General features: G+C 42.1%; 1 protein-coding gene across 3 annotated transcripts in view; it reads left to right on the forward strand.

Annotated features, from left to right (window-relative positions):
• The first annotated feature begins 551 nt into the window (after positions 1-551).
• The window catches only part of SRFBP1 (serum response factor binding protein 1), a 65,874-nt gene continuing 42,705 nt past the window's right edge, over positions 552-23,720 (forward strand). For all 3 annotated transcript variants that reach the window (XM_066615217.1, XM_066615218.1, XM_066615219.1), the window contains exon 1: positions 552-667. In XM_066615217.1, coding sequence (XP_066471314.1) covers positions 638-667 — 30 coding nt within the window. In that variant the 5' untranslated portion in view covers positions 552-637. The remainder of the gene's footprint in view (positions 668-23,720) is intronic.

Consider the following 23,720-nt stretch of genomic DNA (forward strand, 5'->3'; position numbering starts at 1 on the left):
CTGCTCTTTACATCTGAACAGCACAAGCTTATGCATGTCTACTCAGAAGTAAGTCCCATTGAGTTCAATGGCACCTACTCTCGGGTAAATGCCTATGTAGGATTGCAGTTTAAGTCTGTTAAACTGCAGGCTGGAACTCATATCATGCCCAACAAGATCTCCCCCCCCCCATGGCTTCCTTTATTTCTGTTTCTTTTAACAGCCAGAAAAAAAGACTTCAAAGGCTTGCACACAACCTGGATTAGTGGGAGCGTCTACGCATGCACAAAACCCTGCTACTTCTACTATGCCTGTACCAGCGAGTCTAAACCAGAGCGTCCCTCATAGCATGCCTATACCACCGAGTGTAGACCAGAGCGTCCCTCCTAGTATGCCTGTACCAGCGAGTCTAAACCAGAGCGTCCCGGATAGGATGCCTGTATCAGCGAGTGTAGACCAGAGCGTCCATCATAGCCGGCTCGTACCAGTGAGTGTAGACCAGAGCGTCACCCTGAGGGGGGAGTGAGCGTATGAGAACGGCGCATGCGCATAGTTTCGGTTGCTTCACTGGGGGAGGCGTGACGCCTGAGGATCCGTCTGTCGGAAGGGCGTGGGGGTCCCCTGGCCTCGGGGTCCTCTCTTGAGCCGAGCGGCGGTGATGGCGCAGGCCTTGAACCTCAACAATGAGGTGAGCCGTTCCCCGAGTGCCAAGTTGACTGGGACGCCGCCACACGTGCTGGGAGGTCGGCTTCGGTGGCAGGAGAGGCAGCTGAGGGGCGGTTGGAGGGGGAGGGGAAGGCTGGCCCTCCCCTCAGATGGGCGAGGAGAGGGTGGAACGCGCCCAGCTGGCCAGGGGAGGCTGCTCCTTGGGTGTCCTCTGGGTGTGGCTGATGTTGCTGGCACTGCCTAGCAGGGCCTCTGCTCCTGGGCTGATTGAGGAGAGCCCCAAGAGCTGGAGCAGGCCCAGGCCCACCTAGTGCAGCCTCCTGTGTCTCACAGTGGCCGCTCAGGGGGCACACAAGAGACCTGCCCTCCCTTGCAGTGGTCCTCTGAGGGAGCCCCCTTCTAAGACGGAGGCTGCAGTGCCCACCAGGGCTTGCAACCTGTGATGGGCTTTCCCTCTGTCCAGTCTGTCCAGTTTGCTCTTCAAAGCACCTAGGCCAGATGCCGTCACCACATCCTGTGGCAGGGAGTTCCACAGACAAACAACATGCTGCGTAAAGATATATTTTCTTTGGTCTGTTCCAACACTGAATTTTAGTAGATTTCCCTGGTTCTGATGTTGTGTGAGAGAGAAAGAACATCCCCCCCTCTATTTTCTCCACCCCCTGCATAATTTTGTACGTCTCAATTGCTTCACTTCTGGTATTTTGTTCTTGTGGCTTTTTGTCAGCTGCCTTGAGTACCCTGACAATGAGGGATTATCAGGTTTTTTTTTAAAATAAATGAAGTCTATCTTCACAGTTGCCCTATATTTAAAAACAAAACCAACCAATCTTTTGGCAGCCTGAGCTGTACCCTTGAGGGAGAAGAGGAAAAACTATTGTTATGCTTTTAGAATAAAAGAACGTAAGAACAGCCCCGCTGGATCAGGCCAAAGGCCCATCTAGTCCAGCTTCCTGTATCTCACAGTGGCCCACCAAATGCCCCAGGGAGCACACCTGATAACAAGAGACCTGCATCCTGGTGCCCTCCCTTGCATCTGGCATTCTGACATAGCCCATTTCTAAAATCAGGAGTTTGCACATACACATTATGTCTTGTAACCCATAATGAATTTTTCCTCCAGAAACTTGTCCAATCCCCTTTTAAAGGTATCCAGGCCAGATGCCATTACCACATCCTGCGGCAAGCACATTCGCAGTCCGACCACACACTGAGGAAAGAAATATTTTCTTTTGTCTGTCTTAACCCTCCCAACACTCAATTTTAGTGGATGTCCCCTGGTTCTGGTGTAGTGTGAGAGTGTAAAGGGCATCTCTCTATCCACTTTATCCTTCCCATGCATAATATCAGTGTTTCCCATGCTTTATACCCCATGCTTTATATCAGTGTTTCTGAGCCAGTGGTATGAATACTATCAGTGGTGTCTGGTGGTAGTCGTGGGACCCCTGGTCACCTGCTATCCAGCATTGAAACTGGGAACACAACACAACAAACAGTGGTAGGAAGCTCCAAAGCATGGTTTTCCAGACTCAGAAAAGCCCTCCGGTCCACCTTGAGCCTCTTACTGGTGTTGCTTCATATCTGGCTTCCCAACTCAGAAGTAACTGGCAACGATTTCATCACCAGTTACTTCCAATGATACTTTGAATAGGTGAACCATGTGGTGTTACTGCAGAGGACAAACATTGAGAAACACTGCTTTATATAGCAGGGGTGACCAAACTTACTCAATACGATAAAACTTCAGATGTTGCAATATTTAAAAAGCATTTAAATCTTAAATATATTTACTGACCATGAACATTAAACACATGTTTTAATGTAGGGGACCCTTAGTTTTTACCTGGTAAATAATAATTATAAATCTTTTTTATTAATTGTGGTGCAGAAAGGAACTCAGCCAATGTATTTCCAAGAGCTGCACATTATATGAAAGAGTTGCATGTATGTAGGGAATTGCAAGGTTCAGTGGGATCCTTTCTCTATGTAGGATACACATTTTCTCTATGGATACACATTTTCTCTATTTTCTCTATGTAGGATACATTTTCTCTATATGTGTATACACTGCTCAAAACAATAAAGGGAACACTTAAACAACACAATGTCACTCCAAGTCAATCACACTTCTGTGAAATCAAACTGTCCACCTAGGAAGCCACACCGATTGACAATCAAGTTCACATGCTGTTGCACAAATGGAGTAGACAACAGGTGGAAATCATAGGCAAGTAACAAGACACCCCCAATAAAGGAGTAGTTCTGCAGGTGGTGACCACAGACCACTTCGCAGTCCCTATGCTTTCTGGTTGATGTTTGGGTGACCTTTGAATGCTGGCGGTGCTGTCACTCTAGTGTTAGCATGAGGCGGAGTCTGCAACCCACACAAGTGGCTCAGGTAGTGCAGCTCATCCTGGATGGCACATCAATGCGAGCTGAGGCAAGAAGGTTTGCTGTGTCTGTCAGTGTGGTGTCCAGAGCATGGAGGCGCTACCAGGAGACAGGCCAGTACACCAGGAGATGTGGAGGAGGCAGTAGGAGGGCAACAACCCAGCATCACGACCGCTACCTCCGCCTTCGTGCCAGGAGGAACAGGAGGAGCACTGCCAGAACCCTGCAAAATGACCTCCAGCAGGCCACGAATGTGCATGTGTCTGCTGAAACGGTCAGAAACAGACTCCATGAGGGTGGTATGAGGGCCCGACGTCCACAGGTGGGGGTTGTGCTGACAGCCCGACACCGTGCAGGACGTTTGGCATTTGCCAGAGAACACCAAGATTGGCAACCTCGCCACTGGCGCCCTGTGCTCTTCACAGATGAAAGCAGGTTCACACTGAGCACATGTCACAGACGTGACAGAGTCTGGAGACGCCAGGGAGAACGTTCTGCTGCCTGCAACATCCTCCAGCATGACCGGTTTGGCAGTGGGTCAGTAATGGTGTGGGTTGGCATTTCTTTGGGGGGCCGCACAGCCCTCCATGTGCTCGCCAGAGGTAGCCTGACTGCCATTAGGTACCGAGATGAGATCCTCAGACCCCTTGTGAGACCATATGCTGGCGCGGTTGGCCCTGGGTTCCTCCTAATGCAGGACAATGCTAGACCTCATGTGGCTGGAGTGTGTCAGCAGTTCCTGCAAGATGAAGGCATTGATGCTATGGACTGGCCCGCCTGTTCCCCAGACCTGAATCCAATTGAGCACATCTGGGACATCATGTCTCGCTCCATCCACCAGCGCCACGTTGGACGACAGACTGTCCAGGAGTTGGCGGATGCTTTATTCCAGGTCTGGGAGGCAATCCCTCAGGAGACTATCCGCCACCTCATCAGGAGCATGCCCAGGCATTGTAGGGAGGTCATACAGGCACGTGGAGGCCACACACACTACTGAGCCTCATTTTGACTTGCTTTATGGACATTACATCGAAGTTGGATCAGCCTGTAGTGTGTTTTTCCACTTCAATTTTGAGTATGACACCAAACCCAGACCTCCATGGGTTAATAAATGTGATTTCCATTGATGATTGTTGTGTGATTTTGTTGTCAGCACATTCAACTATGTCAGGAGCAAAGTATTTAATAGGAATATTTCGTTCATTCAGATCTCGGATGTGTTGTTTAAGTGTTTCCTTTATTGTTTTGAGCAGTGTATATTCTTGTGTGTTTTATTTGGAACACTGGATACATTTTCAGAAGCTTTTCTACAACTAAACATTGCAATGTAGGAAGCGGCCCGGACACTATTTTAACGTGTTTGACTTTTAAAACTGTTATATTGTTGAGGGTGTTTGCAGCGGAAGGGCCATAGCTCAGTGGTAGAGCGCATGTTCTGAACACAGAAAATCTCAGATTCAGTATTGCCAGATAATACTTAACTTGGGTATAATGCTTTCCAAGTGTGTGAAGTAATTTGTATGTATTGATTGATTTGTATGTATTTGTATATATCCTTAACAATAATCCTATACGATGAGCAAGTATTCTACTGTTATAACCATTATAATTATTATAATGTTATTATAATATAAGCTGATAATATAAGGAAGCTGTTATAACAATAATCCTATAAGATGAGCAAGTATTCTACTGTTATAACCATCTGAGTTTATGGCATAGTGAAGATTCAAACCAGGGAAGTTCTGATTTGCAACTCAGGCTCTTGACCCCCATTTCCAGTCAGCACAGACAATGCTGAGCAGGATGGATCAATAATCTGACTCTGGATGAAGCAGCTTTCCATCTTGGGTACACAGCTAAGGATGATGAGCATTTGTTCTTACTGGTACTGTAACTCAGTTCTGCAGGCTACCACACTTGTATTCAGTAAGCTAGACATACAGTTTTGTGTCTAATTCTGAATTTGATCAGTTGCTTTGAATCTGATTTGTTAGTATATCTACTAAAAGATGCCAAGGGTCACGATGAATGTAGAAAATACAGTATTTTTTAGAGTCGCATATGTGATGAGATGAATTGTTGGAATAGAGAGCCAGAAAGGTGTAGTTGTTTTGGTCTTTGCTTTAGACCTGGAAGAACCAAGTTTAAATCCCTGCTTGGCCATGATACTTCACTGGTGATCCTAAATCAGCCTAACCTACCTCACATGCTTGTTGTGAGGACTAAAAGAGGAAGGAACTGTATACATCACCCTCTTTGGAGGAAGGATGGTATAAAATATGAAAATGCATCTTGTTCTTTGAACTAGAAGAGCTTATGATTTCACACTTTATTTTTTCCTACATGTTGCTGTCCTAATGTACTGAAGTCATCTTCAGAAGCCTTCCTTCATATGATCCTCTGTCTCAAGGTCAGCAGATGGCAACTAGGAAGAATGCCTTCTTAGAAGAGCTTTTCATAACTAAGAAGGCATCCTCCCAGGTTGCCACCTGCCAGTCTTCAGACAGATATGGAGGGAAGCTTCTGAAGAACCCCTTTTAAGAGAGGTTAGCTTGGCAGGTCTTTAATGTCTTATTGGTGCCCTGCAGTGGTCTCTTACCCACGTTTTTCTTTGAAGGGAGAGGCAGGACATAAATCACTTTAAATAAAACAAAAACTTTATTATTTTAAATTTTAACAATTGGAGACAAATCCTAGATTTGTTACAGGATATACTCCCTATTTCCATGATTCTTCAACAGAGCATACTTTCAAGATGGTCAACAGTATGTGTAAATTTGTGTGCAAGTTGTTCAGTCTGTTGCTAGGTGGCAGCACATTATTGATAATAGCTCTTTGGCCATGGTCATTTGTGCAGACTCTTACAGATGTGTTTAAATTGCAAACCAATTGATCACTCTTCTGCATTTAAGATAGTGTTCTGAGCATATTTATTTTACAATACTGCCTCCTTTCCCACTGATGACCCACTTTAATTGCCGGTTTGTAGTGCTGTGGGGATTGAAACTTCAGAACTTTCTCTGTCCTGTGGGGCATACCAAAGCTCCCAAACTATTTTGTGAGTAATGTTAAGATGTCCTAAACTTGCATTTATTGTATATAGCAGCGGTTTTTAACCTTTTTCATCTCACTGAGAAGGTGCTAAAATTGTCAAGGCACACCATCAGTTATTTGACAATTGACAAGGCATACTGCTCAGCCAGTGAGGAGCTCACTTCTCCAATGGCTATCCCTAATCTCCCACAGCGCACTTGCAGACCACTTATGGCACAGTGGTTGAAAATTGCCGTTACAGAGGCATCGAGCATATGTCTCCTTTGATAGGAATTTCAAAATACAGGCATACCTTGCACTTTCATCTGGTTAAGGACCAGAACCTGAATGAAAGTAAAAAATGAATGAATGTTAAAGCATAGCTTTATTTAGCTTGCAAATGAAAAAACTTGTCCAGTGAAAAACTTAAATAGCAATGTAACTCATACAAATGCATGTGAAACTTAAGCAGAAATGAAAGAAAAGTCAACATAGGAACACTGACAAATGTCATGGAAGGTTGGATGAAATAGGAAAGGATGTGAACAAAATTTGAAATGTTATAATTAAAAATGGTTGAAAGGACAAAGCGATGAAAGTCAAACAGATGTAAGTCAAAAGATGCCTGTAATGTAGATGCAACATGGATAGTGCTGAACAAGACAGACAGAAATTTTCTTATTCAGAAAAACCAGAGGTACATAATATTTGTGCAAGAGTAGACCTGTGAAAATTGCCACAGTTTGTGTATTTTCATCTTAGGGGGAACCTTCAGTGTCTGGGAAGAAGAATGAACATAGTTATAGTCACTTTCAATGTGAAAGTTACTCATCTGTTTATTTAATAGAGTACTGTGTGCATATTTAGATAATGTGGATTTGGAGCAAAGTTAACTTTGTGATAGAACTGGTGCATACAATTGCATAATTAAGCACCATTCAGAACCTACTGAAGTCTTAACATTGAATAGCCCCTTCAGTCCTTCCCAACACTAGAGACAATGAAGTCTGAAGTAAAGTAACAAAGGTAATCTTATTTTTTAGGTTTTTCCAACTATTGCTCCATCATGTTTTTAATATTTTTAGTTTAAGTCTTTGTGGCTGTTTTTTAAACATAATATCTTCTTTTGTTTTAAAATGCATTTCACCGGGTTCACATCCAGAAATACATACAAAATGTGAAGCGTATTTATTTTCAACTTTTTGCATTTGATGCCTTTGTTCACTTTCAATTCATGTACCACTTTCTAATATACATGAACCCATTCACACTACCAGTTGACTGCAAGTGGTGCTCCTGGCTTACTTCTTCAGACGACGTTTTTAAAAAGTAATAATTCTGAGGATTGGAATGTCCATAAACATTCCACAATGCCCAGGCAGCAGAACCAGTGGCTAGAGAGGACTCATTGACACTAAACTCTCACCACCAATAGCTATAAAGGTGTCAGACCATGCAATCTACATATTCCAGGTTTTTCTCCCTAATAGTATATTTTTGTTTCTCACTAACAGAAATTCAGATATTTCATGTCCAACAGGAACTTGACAATCCTTTTGGAATGCTTTCCTGTGTTAACTTGGGACTTGTTTTGAATCTAGGTGCCAGCTCCAAAATATAGGAGCCAGACACATTTCGCAGCTTTCAGGGTTTATGTTTTGATTCTGGCCAAAAAAATCTCATATGTGGTATAAAACGGATTTTACATATAATGAGCGTATAGAACATTTCCAGCCCCTTGTGGTGGTAAGAAAACTTGACAAGTGTCAGTGTGACAACAAAAAGATCTAAAGGCTTTGATCAAAATGTAAATAAAGTTATGTGAAGGAACTTTTTAAGTTAAAATTCATAACGCTAAGGCTGCAATCATAGAATTACCTGGGAGTAAGTTCTATTGAACTTGGAGGGTTTACTTATGAGTTGTTCTTGTTAAGTCATGTCTGATTCTTCGTGACCCCATGGACCACAGCATGTCCTGTCTACCACTAACTTCTGGAGTTTGTCCAAATTCATGTTCTTTGCCTCCGTGACACTATCTAACCATCTTATCCTCTGCAGTCCCTACTCCTTTGCCTTCAGTTTTTCCCAGCATCAGGGTCTTTTCTAAAGAGTCCTCCCTTCTCCTAAGATGACCAAAGTGAGTAGATGTGTTTAAATAGCCTTCCTTTCAGCGCTGGTACGGGGTGGGGGGAGAGACACACCTGGAGGATCTGTTGAATGGAGGGAATTGGAGGATGTGTGCTGCACATGACACCACTTCCCTGGGTGTGCAGGAGAAGCTCCCTCTAAAATTAAGCCCTCCCTGATTGCTTCTCCTGTGCATCCCTCCCACCTACTCCTGCTTAGCTCTGCTCCAGCAGCTGTTGCATTTTCCAACAAAGACCGCTTCTCAGCCTCAGCTTTGCAGCCATTCCCACAATCCCAGGAACAAAGTATGAGTTGCCCTGGGAACCTTAATTTGTCAAGCCTGCCAGTTAACTCAGTTGGTTATCTCTGCCACCCAGTGAAGGTTTTAGTAGTCAAGTCAAGTCAACCTTTATTAGGCATAAACATTTGGTAGGTGAAGACTCTGTACGGAAACCGTAGAGAGAATATAAACCTAAGTAGTACACAAATATATGTATATGTGCACACCTACGTGTACACACAGATACAAACGTACAATACATTTTACATAAAAGGTTTTAGTAATACAACTGAATTTTCACATCGTTGTAAACATGCACATCGTCCATCCTTCTGCTAATGTCCTGCTAGTTATTAGAGGTGTTTGAAAATGGTTGTTTTACTCAGAAGTAAGTCCATTGTGTTCAGTACGTTTTGGGCTGTAATCTATCCTTACTCACTGGAAAGAAACACTCTATCTTTTGTAACTTTATTGTTTTCATTAGGTTGTATAATTAAAATTGAATAGTCCGACCACTGCTATTTGCAGATCTGTTCCCAAATAGAGGTGGTGGTAGTCCACTACCCACTGTCTGAGAGATATCTTTACAGTCAGTTCTCTTTATATGCGAATTTGCTATCTGCAAGTTTGCTTATCTGAGAGGGGCAGAGTTGCCACCTACCTCTCATTATCTGCGACTACAGTGTTGGTGCAACTTCAAACGGGCATTGTTATTAGCCCATGGAGAATTGTCAGACACATTTGTGTCTGCTTCCAAACTTGCCCCACTATCTTAGACACCATCTTGGGGACACTAGCCAAACTTTCCCTCAACCCTGGCGATGATGAGAGGCCTCTGGAAGGCTACCTGAGGGATGATCTGGGGCTAGACAAGTGAAGGAACCAAGAGACAGGAGGAGGAGGATGGGTGATGCTTCCCACTGCTGAATTCTGAGGCCTCCTTGTTGGACCAGCAACCTTCAAGTTGAGGGATAGCCAGCATGGAGAGATTGTCATTGTCACAATTTTCAGCACATCAAAGGAAATCTAGCATGGAGGTGAAAGCATGAGATGTTGGAGATATAGATGAGCCCTAGCTATCACTCAGCCCCATAGACTTCAAGTTAAGATTCAGGTTCATAAAATTCATAGAGCAATGGTTCTCAATCTTTTAGCACAGGGACCCAGTTTTTAGAATCTGCCAGGACCCACCAGAAGTGTTGTCATGACTGGAACTGACATCATCAAGTTTGAAAATATTTAACAATCCTAGGCTGCAATCCTACCCACACTTACCCAGGAGTAAGTCTCATTGACTCATTGTTTAAAGCTTATATGTAGTAGCCCATTAAAAGTAGATGTGTAACATTTCCCTAAATGCAGTCACATAACATGGTGGTCAAATATATTAAAAATAAAATAATGAGATGAATGGGGACCCACCTGCAATTGGTTCGCAACCCACTAGTGGGTCCTGACCCTCAGTTTGAAAAACACTACCCTAGCGGATAATGAGAACTGTCTCAGTTCTTCATAACTTAGTCTCATCTAGAGTTTCCATTAGTGATGAAAGTGTGTGTATGTATAGATTTTCTCCTCACACACGTATATTTTTTAAAATTCATGATGACTTAAACAGCCAAGCTACTTTCCAGAAAGAACTGTTTATCAGCTAGAGGAGAGCTGTAAGGGTGGTGCAACGAAAAAGGGAGGATCCTAATAGTTTTTCTTTTCCTTTCTAAGGTTAAATAAGGTAAACAAAACGTTTAGACTAGAAGAACAAGTTCATGATTTCATTCATCTTCCAAGTATCTGCTTCATACAGCCCTATCAGTGTGTGCTGCTATTTATTGACAGATAGTTCTTATTCTTTTGATCTGAGAACATAAATTTGTGAAATGTTACAAGCCTATTCCTTAGTAGTGTATTTTTAGTTCTTTGAAAAGAAATGCAATGGGTTTCTCTTGTTTATGGTGGTGTTAATATGAAAGCAAGTGGTTGAGCAATCAGAATTTCCTGTGATGGCTTGAGTTTTGCTTAAAAATCCCTGACATTCTTCACAGACCATGTCAGTGTTCCGAGCAATTATTTCTGCAAACCTTATGAAATTTCCAAGTTTAGAGTATCACAGATTCAGGGGAACAGTATTTTATTTTCCCCCTAGGAACTTTTCCAGCAGCTTCTATTCAAGTTCAAGTTGCCACATCATCAGTTGCAGAACATTAAGGGCAAACTGATCTGCTCTTCAAGCGTGTTTGCTTCTTGCAGACTATGAAGAAATTTAAGTGAGCAAAAGCAATCTATGAACAATATTAAATTACCACACTTGAGAAAGAAATTCTCTTCCCTTCTGCACCGCACCCCCCCCCCCCCGCCAGCTTCAGAGTGGCTTGTATAAAGTGCATGTGGTTGGGCCACGTAGGCTAGTTGGAGGTTGCCAAAAATAAAACATGTGGTTGCTCACTTGGCTGGTGCATAATTAAGAAAAAATGCAAGCCCAGTCATGGGAACTTGCAGTAGACTTACTCTTCAAAGGAAGTGTAGCATACCTATGATGAAGAGAGCAGCTATGGTTTAATAGCATATCTATGGGTGTTTGAAGAATCTATTTAAAATTTTTGTCTAATGCCATTCATTCACAGTTGACTGCTGACTGTCAAATCAGTATTGCAATTTCAAAATTCACATAATCAGTTTTCTTTTTAATTGGAGTAAGTAGTTTTTTGTGTTCTAACATTGAGAGCCAGAAAGGTGTAGTGCAGTAATTCCCAAACTTCTACAGCAGGGCTTGCCAAACCCTGGCCCATGGACCATATCCGGCATTCTTTAAAATCCCCTCCATGAACGGCACTTACTGTTCTACTGCTCTGCTGCTTGTTCACCACCCAATCTCGGTATAGGGATGCTCTGAGCAGTCACGTCTGTGGCCTGACATCCCAGCAGGCTTTGCACCAAGATGTCCACTTCATAGATGTGACTGCCCAGAGCACCCCTATGCCCAGATTGGGTGACAAACAAGCAGCAGAACAGTAAATGCTGCTTGTCATGGGGAGGGAATTTTTGTTGCCCAGCAGCCTCCAGTTTGGAGACAGCTGTTTTACAGGAAGTTGGGAACCATGTACATTGTTGTGGAAGAAGGGTGAAGATAGTGATGCAATCGCTAGCTGTCACTGAGATATACTTAACCTAGTTTTTGGATAAACTCACTAACAACCCTGAAGGTGAATTTAACTGCCAGCACATGCTGGAGAAAGAATGTGTTAGCACTTGGTTCATAACACACAAAGTTTGACATAGGTTGAAACTAGACTTCCAGCAAGTTTTGTTTGTATCTGACCTGGGAAGAGCATGCTTAATCCTGTGCTCTCTTGTCAATTTTTCCATGACAGTCTTTCTTCCCTCCTCTCGCCATCAAATAGAGAGGTCACAGAGGAGACGTTGTGGAGGAAGAAACAGTACTGAATAGCTTTACTCTTAGGTTTGTTTTCCTTTTTTTAATTTCACAGGATATGTTTTTGTTTCAGTTTTTTCTAATATGCTTTTATATACTCTCTCACTCGGTCAGTGCAATGCATATACAGGTGGAGCCTCTTTATTTCTATTCGAAATTTCTATTCATGAATTTGGCTCAGCGCGGGTCTCCAGAACCTGCATGGAGTCAGACTTGGTACCACCTGAGCCCTCTGGCTGTGCTCCAGTCGCCTCTGGAGGTTCTTCTGAGACCCATGGAGGCAGTGCACAGCCTTCACAAGCCTCAGAAAGTCTTAAAAGGCACTTCTGGTTTTTGCCCCTAGATGTGCCCTTCTAGGACCTGAGGAGGCCATTTTGAGGCCCGTAGAGGCTGTGCGCAGCCCTGTGTCCACAGGCCTCAGAACAACTCCGGATGTGATTGGAGGAAGGCTCCAGTTGCGTTTGGAGCTGAATTTTGTGTTACCTCGTTTCACATGAAATTTGGTATTCACGTGGTTTCCAGGGACAGAGCCATCACGAATAACGAGGGTCCACCTGTACTAATTTAGATTTGATTGCATAAGCTTCCGTTGTTTAATCTAAATATGAAGCTTAATCAGTGTGGAACAGTTTTTGTCTACCTTGTATTTCATGCAAATGAGATGGGGGAATGTTTTACCCTGCCATTTAAATTTAAGGCATAACCTGAATGCAAAGCAAAGTCGAATCCAGCAAGTTAGAATGGGAATGTAAGTCTTACTGCCAATTTAACAGAATTGTGACCGTAGCATGTGTTCTATATAAAGCTTGCCACAGCTGTATGTCAGTTTTAAAGAGGCCTCAGAAAGGGGCTAAAATCTAGACTATAAATGCAGAAATCATTATTGTCTTGCAACTGGCCATTCAGGAAACATTATTTTCAAGCTTTCATTACTTTCAGATAAAGTTCCTTAATCAGTTAGAATATGACTGCTACTCACTTAAATATAACTACAGCTTTAGATAACATTTTTGTCGTTATAAATTTTGAATTATGAGAACGTCATTAAAGATTAGCTTTAGCTACTCTTTGCTTTTGAGAGGCAGAGTAGAAACACAGAAATGGTATTTCCTGTCTGTGGATGAGGATGTCATTACTTCTGAAAAGCTGCATCAGTTGTATTTTACCATGGACACCACATTTAATAGAAGTAAAAACATGACTTGTCTGGACTTTGTTTTCAATTACAGTGAGCCACATTAAAACTTATATCTGTTTAATAAAGGAGGTGATCAGAACAACAACTTTTCTGACAAGAATGTGGAATGTCTCCTCTATTATGGTGTCAAAAGATGGTGGTGAACACTGACAGCAGCAGCCCTTCAGGTGTGGTCACTTGTGTGGGCACAAGCCCTCCTGGCCTGTATCTTTTACGGAAGTAAGCTGGTGATAGCTTAACCCAGGCGCTCCCAAAGTGAGTGTTACAACACCTTAGGGCAGTGGTTCCCAACCTTTGGGAGACTGGACCACTAAGGCAAAAATTGGAATCATCGTGGACCGCATGTGGCTGTGGGTGGTCTGGCCTCTGCCCTCTCTGGTGGTCTGTTTCCCAAGCACTCCCTTACAGAGTATCGGGGAGGACAGAGAATGAACTGCCGACAGCCACAGCTGTCAAGTGGTTGTGGATGCAGGCAGTCTCCCCCCTCTTTGGTGGTCTCTGCTGGAGATTGCTTGTTCAGCAAAACACTGGAAGTGATTAAAGGTGATTTTTTTTTCCTGAGACCTCGTGGACCTCTTCTCAGGGTCTTGTGGACCACCTGTGGTCTCCAGACCACAGGTTGGGAACCAGTACCTTAGGGTGTCATGCTGCACTTAAAGGGGTGCTGCAGGATGTTCTCGGTAGCCCCTCCTACCTGTTCTCCAGGGCACCACCATCTTGGATCTCAGAAAAATCTCATGAGATTTGGGTGCCACCATCTTGCATCTCATGAGGTTTTGCAAGATGGCGATATCTTGCTGTGCCAGGAAGAAGAGCTGTGGGGGTGTTGTGACCCAGGTAAATTTAGGAACTGCTGGCTTAACTGCTACCATGCTCATTTTCTTTTTTTAAAAGATATTGCTTTTCCAGTGGAGTACTGTAATCTGCTGGCAGAAAACCAGTCACAGAGAAGTAGTTTCAGGAATGAAGAAGGGATGGGGAAGGTTTCCTCTGTCTCCTCAAAAGCCAGTGTTCATCACCATTCTACTTTGTAGGTATTTGATATCATCTGGGTTGGGGCTTGTCTAGTTTCAGCATTACTGCTGCTTATTGTCAGTTTCCCAGAAAGTAACACCAATAATAATGCAAGTTTCATGACTGTTTTTATTTTTCAGGAATAGACTTTGTGGCTATCTTTATTTTGCTATCTTGCACCTTTTTAGAGGTAAAGTGCTTGCTTTTTATGCAGAAAGGTATGGCTTCAGTTCATGGTATCTCTAGATAGGACTGGGAAAGGTTCCTGTTTGAAATCATGAAGAGCAATTGCTACTCAGTGTATAGGTGGGTAATACTGGGTTTAGGTAGAGTGGTAGATTAAGTGATCTGACTCAGTAGAAGACAGTTCCCTGGTTATCCATAGTTTTGTAGGGCTGGAAAAAACCTTATGATTGAAGAGTTTATCCTTAAAACTGGGTGGTTGTGTCCAAATGTATCAAGTAAATTATAGAGCTGAGACCTGGCTCACAGTCAGTTTTTCTACCCATTTTTGTTTCACATGACTCTCTCTTCAGGAATGTGCATGTCTGTAATCACCTGCCTGATTACAGAGCAGAGGTAGCATAGGTGACTCAGGCATGATACTTCCGAGGCAACTTCTGCAGTCATGGCAGTACTTTGTCATAGATGCTGGCAGTATGTACTTGCATTTGGTTTGATTTTGTTGGCATCCTTCAGTCTTGGAAGACCACAGTATCACACTCTGAACGGTGGTTCTGGAACAGAGTGTCCTCTCCAGTGCGCGAAGCCTGGGTAAAGTAGATATGGATGATAGACTGTTTCCCATGCAGCAAATCCCCTCTCTCCATGTCGCTGAAATGATCCAATGTATGAATTTGGTTTGATGGTACTGTTGTAATACGCTTGTGCCTTCCTAATACAATAGGGCAGCGGTTCCCAAACTCTCTGGTGTGCCCTCCCCCCACACACACACTCACCAATGTGTGTGCCTTGCATTGTACCAATCGCCGTTAAAACAAATTTGTGTCCGTGTGTTTAAAGCTTTCACTCAGATTTTCCATGAACCCTAATGTGTACCATATGGACCTAATTTCACTTCTAAGTGAAGGCATTCAATTATAGGTTTTCTTCTCAGTTTTGAAGTCAATTGTTTGGTTATCCTCATTTGAGGACATTGGAAATTAATAGAACTAAATAGACCCTTCAAACTGGCTGCATAATATCTAGTGTGTAGTGCAACATGACCTAGATGCCTTGTACTGTAAATTCACTATTCTACCTAAAATTTAAATTTGCTACTAGAGCTGTGGGATGACGTACTTGTTCATGATTGTGTTTCAGTCTGTGATTCAGACCTCTTTTGATTTCTTGGTCTGGAACAATTTTTGGAGTTGCTTGAATGAGAGTTTCCGAGGTGCACCAGAAATGAAAAGGGAACGCCTCTCATCCCTGTTTGGTAGCTTACATAATATGAAAGACATGAAGGCATTCAGAGATGTTTTTCATCTCCAGCTGTCTTTGGGGGGTGGGGATGGATGTATTGAACAGAAATAAAATTAAAATAGATAAAAGTATAAACTGTTCTATTATAGATTAAGTGACCTGAGAGCTCTTTTGCATTTGGGTCAGAGTATAAAAGTAGCTAAAGAGGTTAAGTGAGTATCTACTCAGACGGAAATAAAATAACTGTATTTTATATCTAAAACAGTTTTTGAAGTTGAAATTAGGACATATATATCCTTATCCCTTTAAGTCGAAACAATGAGTTTTACTGTGTTGCTCCAGCTTAGGGGCCAGTTCACACTGCTGTTGCGTACATGGTAGATCCTTCAAATCCTGCATATATAGGCTCCCTGCCCCTGGCCATTTGGTGAGGTGTAGTTTCTGATATATGCAAAATTAAGCTCTGAATGCTTGAAAAGTACCCTTAGCAGGAGCAATCAAACTACTTAAGACAGTGCTTGCATGTTACTAAGAGGCTGCAGGCAGGGTCCTGGCATGGCAGGGTCTTGAAATCCTAGTATTCCCAGTATTGAATCTAAATTAAGTTGACTTGAATGAAGCTAGTATCCACTGACTTTAATGAATTACCCCCCAAATGTGCGTGCTTGAATCACAGTCAAACCTGCTTAAGTTGCATAGAGTGAGTTTTCCAAGTGTTTAATACAGGTCCAGCCTTGTTATACAAGGATTTTTTATACAGTGGACCCCTCCCCTTCTCCCTGAGCACCTGAAAGGAAGGTGATCATTTTGCATTGGTGAAGGGATGGACTGAGTGAAGCTCCTTTGTAAGCCCTTGGAGGAAGACTGATTGAACCCATGCAAATAATGAGGCTCAACCTGCATTGCTATAATTTTACAATGCAGTCATTGTAAAATGGTCTTTGATCTTTTATTATTTGGTTTCTTAGAAATGGAGCACAAATCTAAGTCTGGAAGGACAGTACTTCTTGGTCTTTATTTTTTTCACACTGTAAGCCAAGGATATCAAACTCATACAGGGGGCCAAAGTTAGCATTCATAGTGCCAGCTGAGGGCCGGAAATGACATCATTAAGCAGAAAGTGACATCATTAAGCAGATGATGGCCATAAATAAGCACTTTTCTCACATAGAAACTCATTAACTGCAAATAATAGAATAGAAGATGCACAAATCTTGTTTGTATTTTCAAGATATGAGTGAGCCCAATTATAACAGGGGCTGGATACTGCTTCTGGGGGCCGCATTTGACACCCCTGCAACAATCTGTTTCTGATATTGTGCTTTAAGCTATAGATATGCATGAGAACTTGTTTTCCCCTTTTGGTCAGACTTTCCTGAGAGTGTTCTTAAATTCTTGGCTGTGCGTTAGCTTAAGTTGGATCTCTTAAAGCAAGCCCCCAAAGTAGCCAAGCACAACATTTTAGTCTAACGAACATTTCTTTCCAAAATTTGCCACCCTTACAAGGTCTTTGTACTGTATAATCTTTGGCTGCAATCCAGTGAGTTCTTGAGCACACCCTCTTAGCATTCCATCCACATCCCATTCTCAAATGCTTGTCTTAAACTTTCCTGCCATTTGTTAAAGTGGGATGAGCTAGATTAGAAGCAACAAAATGTTTCTGTAGCTCTACCATCATTGTCATAATTATCAAATACTTAGAATTCTATTGGCTATGTGAAAGAAAGATAGAAAGTCTACTTGATCAAATTTCTAAAGTAAGTTGGATCTGTAGGTTTTATCTGCCAGGTTTGTTTTGGCTGCATAGCAAAACTTCATTGTCGTTGAGTAATTGCCTCAGAGCAATATAAAGAAACATTCAAAATGCGGCAGGAGTAAAGAATTATTTCCACATGTTATGTTGACTGAGAATGATTTATGTTTGTAAATAATACTTGAATTTATTGCAGGATGCATAGGGGACTCTTCAGCAAAAGCATTATTACCTGAGACTTCCAAATTTAGGCTGAAAATTCCAGTTTCCTGACAGTAATCTAGTTCAAATCTTATCTTGAATGATTTTCCTCCTCCTCCCATGAAGTTTCTATGTTTGCTAACTTAATGATTTGCTGTAAATGTTTCAAACTTGTCTTTCCCAATCCTCTGCTACACAGAATTTGCCTATATCCAACTGTTCTGGTCAACACTTTTCAGTTTCTAAAAATTCATAATAATTTCATACATTTTAATCAATGCAGTGCAATTTGTGCACAGGATATGCACATAATTATGAATCAGTACGCGTACAGTTTTTCAGTTGTTATGTTCCGTGTACTGGCATGCCATGGTATCTGCCGGGGTCCCATTCCAGACTCCTCCCCCTTGGATACCAGGGGTCTGCAAATACTGTGGACTCCTCCTCCCACCGCCCAATAAAACATAATTGTTTTAAACTCTTACCAGGGGCGCCTTCTTTTTTTAAACAGGCTGCCTTTGGCAGCCAAAAAAGAAACAGCAGTGAGATGGTGTTCTCCTTAAGCAGCCAGAATGGTTAAAGAGAACACCAGTGAGGTCAATAGGAAGATCTCACTACTGTTTCTTTTCAGGCTGCCAAAGGCAGCCTGTTCAAAGAAGGTGCACCTGATAACTGTTTTAAACAGTTTAATGGGTATATGTGGGAATGCCCAGGGAGTGGGTGTTTGCCCCCCATGCCACCATTAAATCATTTTTAAAAGTTGCCAGGGTGAAAATCTGCTTGTTTAAACAAGCTGATTTTCATCTTGACTGACTTTTAAAAATGATTCAGAGTTGTGCAGGGGGGAAGGGGCCCCCCCGCATCCGCGGATAACAGAAACTGTGGATACAGGATCCTCAGATATAGTCCTCCCTGTCCATCTGGTACAGGCCATTTGTTCATTTTTGTATTTACTTTTATAATGAATGTGTGTACTGTTATCTGCAGATAATTGCATATACAATATGCTAATAGCCCTTATATCTGTATTTGTACTTCCTCAGCATCCTTGGAGAAATAGAGAAACTGCATTTTCAATTCTGCTGTATTTAAGTGCAACAGGGGGCTAGAGTGAAACTACATGGCAATGTCCACACCTGAATTTTACATTTACAGCAAGCCACTTTAACTTTTCATTTCTATTACTTTAAAATGTGCAACTCTTTATTACTTTATTTTACTTTACTCTTGATATTACTCTTTGTATCTTTACTTTATATTACTTTACTCTTTATTACTATTACTTTAAAATGTGCAAGCAAAGGAAACAAAGCATGTGGACTTGAAGTTGGTAGACTGACTAAATCTGACAAAATTTTGAGACAAAATGGAAACAAATTTTAAAATGCAGGATGAAGTTTGATTTGATTTAAGCAAACATAGTTTAAATATCTCTGCCTTGGCTTCTAACTGCATAGTGCTCAAAGCTGCTTGCAACATTTCATCTTTCATAATTGGATAATAAAGGCAATTAAACATATAAAAACCATTAACATAGAAAAACAGGAGCATAAAGAAAGCCAGTAAAAAATTAAGCATAATACCAACATAAATTAAATTTGGGGTAATATCAGGGGCAGTAGGTGTTGCCTGGAGACTGAGCTATTGCCTTGCCTGAAAAGCTAAGCAGGGTTCGTTGTTTGGATGGAAGACTGAGATGCTGCTGGCATATCTGTGAGGAGGAATGGAGCATGGAGGAGTCAGCTGGCAAAAAACAAACAAATGTAATATAATGTCATATGATATTGGAATTTGGTCTCAGTTAAAACTGGCTCGCCACATTCTGTTCCAGCTGATGTTCTTGAATGATTTTCAAGTGTAACCCCTTGTGGACCCCTTTCGGAATACTCAGATCCTTAGTGTAGTCAAGGTGTGAGTGACTGGTCTAGCCTGGTTGAGCTAGGAACCATGTAGTTGGCTGTAACTGGTAATATATTCCAGACCACAGGCAGTGTTTGGAAACAAGCATGTATCCAGGAGCTCTCTCAAACTGTGAAGCTGAAATTTGAAAGAAAATGCAACCCCCCAGTCCAGCTCAGGCTGACTTTGTATTACTGGATCTTCTGTCCAGAAGCACCTCAGTTGTGTTCGGATTTTTCAGATTGTTGGCACGCATTCAGCCCAACAGTGTCCTCTAGCAGTGGTTCAGAGTGTTCCAGCCTTCCTAGGCTGCAAAGGAAAAGAGAGTGAGAGAGCTGTTACCATCGGTGATTATACTCATTCCCTTAATCTTGGATGACTTCACCCAATGGTTTAATGCAGATGTTAGACATGAAACACAAAATGGAATGTTGTGGAACTCCTTTGGTCAAGGCACTGAGCTAAAATGACTCAGCATCATTTTCTGGAACTTACCCTCCTTGAAGGACCAGAGCCAGCAGAGAACTATACTCCCAATCTTAGTGAGGCAGGATTGTCCTGCCTTGTCCTATCCTAGCAAGGAAGTCCAGAAGAGTACCATGGTTAATGGTACCAAAAGCTGCTGAAACGTCTAGCAGAATCAGTGGGGTCATGTCCCCTGTCTAGTTCCTAGTATAAATCACCCATGAGGGTGAGCAAGACTGTTTCTGTCCCAAAACCCTTATGGAAAGAGAGACTATAATGAGTCAAGATAATTGGCGTCAACCAACAACACCACTGTCTTGTTTGGATTAAGCTTTAGGGTATTAGCCCCAACCAGTTTACTCTGAGTTCAGATATCTGTTCAGAATATCCACAGCCTAAGCAGAGACAATGAAAAGGAAAAATAAAGCTAGATATTGTTGGTATATTAATGGTAACCAGATTGTTGAGTAGCCTTCTCCAGTGGCTTCATGTATATATGTTGACTAGTATGGAACACCAGGTGGAACTTCAAAGGAAAAAATTCTAGAAGATAACACATTCACCCCAGCACCATTGTCTGAGACTGTCAACCAGGAACAGAACCACCAGAGCATGGTGTTCCCAATTTACATCTCAGATACAAAATCCAGAAAGATACCATGGTATTTGAAAGCCACTGAAAGATCTAGGTGAATTAACATAAAAGCTGTCTCCTAAAATGATTAAGACAGTTCTTAAACCTGACTGGAAACTAGATTGGAATGGATCTAGACAAACTGTCATCCAGAAATACCCGCAGTTGAATGGTTATCATCTGTTCTGTGTCTTGTCCAAAAAAGGGAAGATTCATGCCCAGCCAATGGTTAACAATTTTGTCAGGATTCTGGAAGGACTTTTCAGGTATATCTATATGTCCTTTATATTCCCTTAGGGCAGTGGTTCTCCACTCTGGGAGAGTTTGAGAGCCACTAAGTGTTTGCTGCAGGCAGTGGGGGTGGGGGGTGTTTCACAATTGCAAAACCGGAAGTGGTCGCGATCGTCTTCTGGAGGGCTCTGCGCTGCATGGGGAGCCTTGCTGAGGCTGGCGCCAGGCTCCCCCAACCCCCGGGAGGTTGCTGAAGGCAGGGGTGAGTGGCAGCGCACCCCTGTGCCCAGATCAGAGGTGTGATGCTGAGCATCACGTCTCTGCCTTCCCCCCGCCCCTCTCCTTAAGAGAGAACTACCCAGGGCTCTCAGGCTGGGGCATCCGGACACCCCAACCTGAAAAGCACTGCCTTAGGGAATACGTCCCTAAAGAAATGCATATGGATGTGAAATGACAGAGCTTTCTTAAATTTTTTGCTTCTTTGTGAAGCTTCTGGCCAAGTGTGGCACACTTTTTATTGGAATTTGATTTGATAAATATGATTCGAGTAGACAAGTTATTGAAAAGTTTCTGTGAGGCTTGAATCTGAAGTTCATGCTTTGTACAGCGTTAAGATCTGTATTCCATAATCTGCCTTAAAGTTAACCCACAACAGTTAGTAACTTATAAATGTTACTCACTCCCCCCACCACACACACATACACCTACATTAGTTATTTGAAATGCATGGTTCGACTAAAGCAGGGGTCTCCAAACTTTTTGGTAAGAGGGCCACATCATCTCTCTGACATTGTGTCAGGAGCCAGGAAAAAAAGAATTAATTTACATTTGAAATTTGAATAAATTTACATAAATGAATATATTAGAGATGGAACTTATATGCATGAATGAAGGTCTTGCAATAGCTCAAGGCCTATAAAAGACCTTTCACAAAGCAAGGCTGGCCTTCCCTTCGCTGCCACTGCTGCATTACAGACATGAAATAGCAAGGAGTGAAGGGAGCCCTCATCCCACAGCTCATGCAAGAAGTTGAACAGTCACCCTCATGCTGAGAACAGTTGCCTCAGGCCAGCACGGGTTCCAGAAAGTCACTGGGCCAGAGGAGGGTCAGAAACTCACTGGAGACTGGGAGCTACCTGCAGGCTGGATTAAGAGTCCTCAAGGGCCACAAGTGGCCCTGAGTTCAGGGTTTGGCACCCCTGGCTAAAGGGAATAAAATTGGTCCTCTTCAGTTTACCAAACCTTTCCTCTATCTGGAAAGCTATCCTTAGGGAGGTGTGCCTGGTACAGGATCTGTATTCATTCTGGCACTAGATGAAAACGGAGTGTGTGTGTGTGTGTGTGTGTGTTACAAATACTGGTTTTATTATTTTCATTCTTGACTTGCTCATTGTTCACCTTTTTAACTTTGTAAGTTGTCCTAGAAATTTTTACCTGAAGGACAGATTTAGTTGCATCCTAAGATTAGAAAGTCTTGATTAAGTCCCATTGATTTCAGTGGGACTTAATCATAACTAACTTTAGATAAAACCTGCTGCAATGAATATACATGATCATCTTGGAGTTGTCCTGTTCTTTGCAGTCAACCTAAGGAATTTACAACCCTCGTGTTGAGATTCAGCAAGGGAAGAGCCAATACCCTAATACTAGAGCAAATGCTTTGAATGCAGAAGAACCTGGTGACTCCCAGTGACTGAACTTTCAAGTCTTAAGAGAGTTCTTTGTCAATTGAAGTACAGACTTAGATGGGCTTGTTGGTTCAGGCAAAAACTCTTAAAATCTTCTACCCAGGCTGCTTGCAAGCCAAGGCACAAAAACTCAGATCCAAAAGTTAAGAACAAAGGCAGTTTACTTACAATCTGATGCAGAGTTATACAAACATTTCTCACATCAAGGTTCTTAAAACTAGAAGACCAGGAGCCCTAAAAAGCTGCCCCTAGATGCATGCAAGTATGATAAAACAATCCTTAAAACAGAGATTAAAATACACTCTCCTGTTCTATTAAAGTCAGCAAACAAGAAGCTATATATACATAAGGAGGAATCAGCAAGGGGACACACCCTTTAAAAAGACCATTAAAGGGACCACATAGAATTTCAACATTAAAGAACCAGATACTCAACTAATAACCACTACTCAGTGTTGTTATTCCCCAACACCCCTTTTCAACACTGAGTAAGTGAATCTAAAAGATTCATTTCTGCTCGTAATTTCTGAAACCTATCTCTTGGTAATGGTTTTGTCAATAAATCAGCTATCATCATTTGTGTAGGACAATAATTGATCTTAATAATACCCTGCATAACCAAATCACGTACATGATAATACTTTACATCTATATGCTTTGTTCTCGCATTATATCCTTCTGATTGCATCAGTTTTATACAGCCTTGATTATCTTCTTTAACTTGCACTGGAAGTATTTCTTGCATTCCCATATCATTCAGTAATTTACAAACCCATGCCTCAGACGCTGAAACCAATTCAGCTTCTGTATTAGATAAGGCAACAATAGTTTGTTTTTTACTTCCCCAACTCACTGCTCCATCACCATACATAAACAAGTGTCCACTAGTTGACTTGCGATCTGAAGGATCTTCTGCCCAATCAGAGTCTGTCTATACTACCAACTTTGGGCTATCTCTAGCTGGAAGCTTTAACTTAAAATCCAATGTTTCTTTCAAATATTTCACAACCCTTTGAATGCCAATCCAATCTAACTGTGTGGGAGAGTGCGTTCTTCTACTCAAAATTCCCACTGCATTAGCAATGTCTGGTCTAGTTGTGGTTGATAAATAAAGTAATTTTCCCACAGCTTCTCTATACTTATCATTACTAGACAAAGGTTCAGTCTTTCCTTGCTTAAAGAAATCACTTTCCATAGGTGTGACAACTGAATAAGCATCTTCAAGTCCCAAAGATTCTATTAAATCTAGAATCTTTGGTTTTTGACTAAGAAAGTAACTTCCCTCCTCATCCTTCTCAATCTG

The sequence above is a fragment of the Tiliqua scincoides genome, chromosome 2 (assembly GCF_035046505.1).
Source record: "Tiliqua scincoides isolate rTilSci1 chromosome 2, rTilSci1.hap2, whole genome shotgun sequence".
Taxonomy (NCBI): Eukaryota; Metazoa; Chordata; class Lepidosauria; order Squamata; family Scincidae; genus Tiliqua; species Tiliqua scincoides.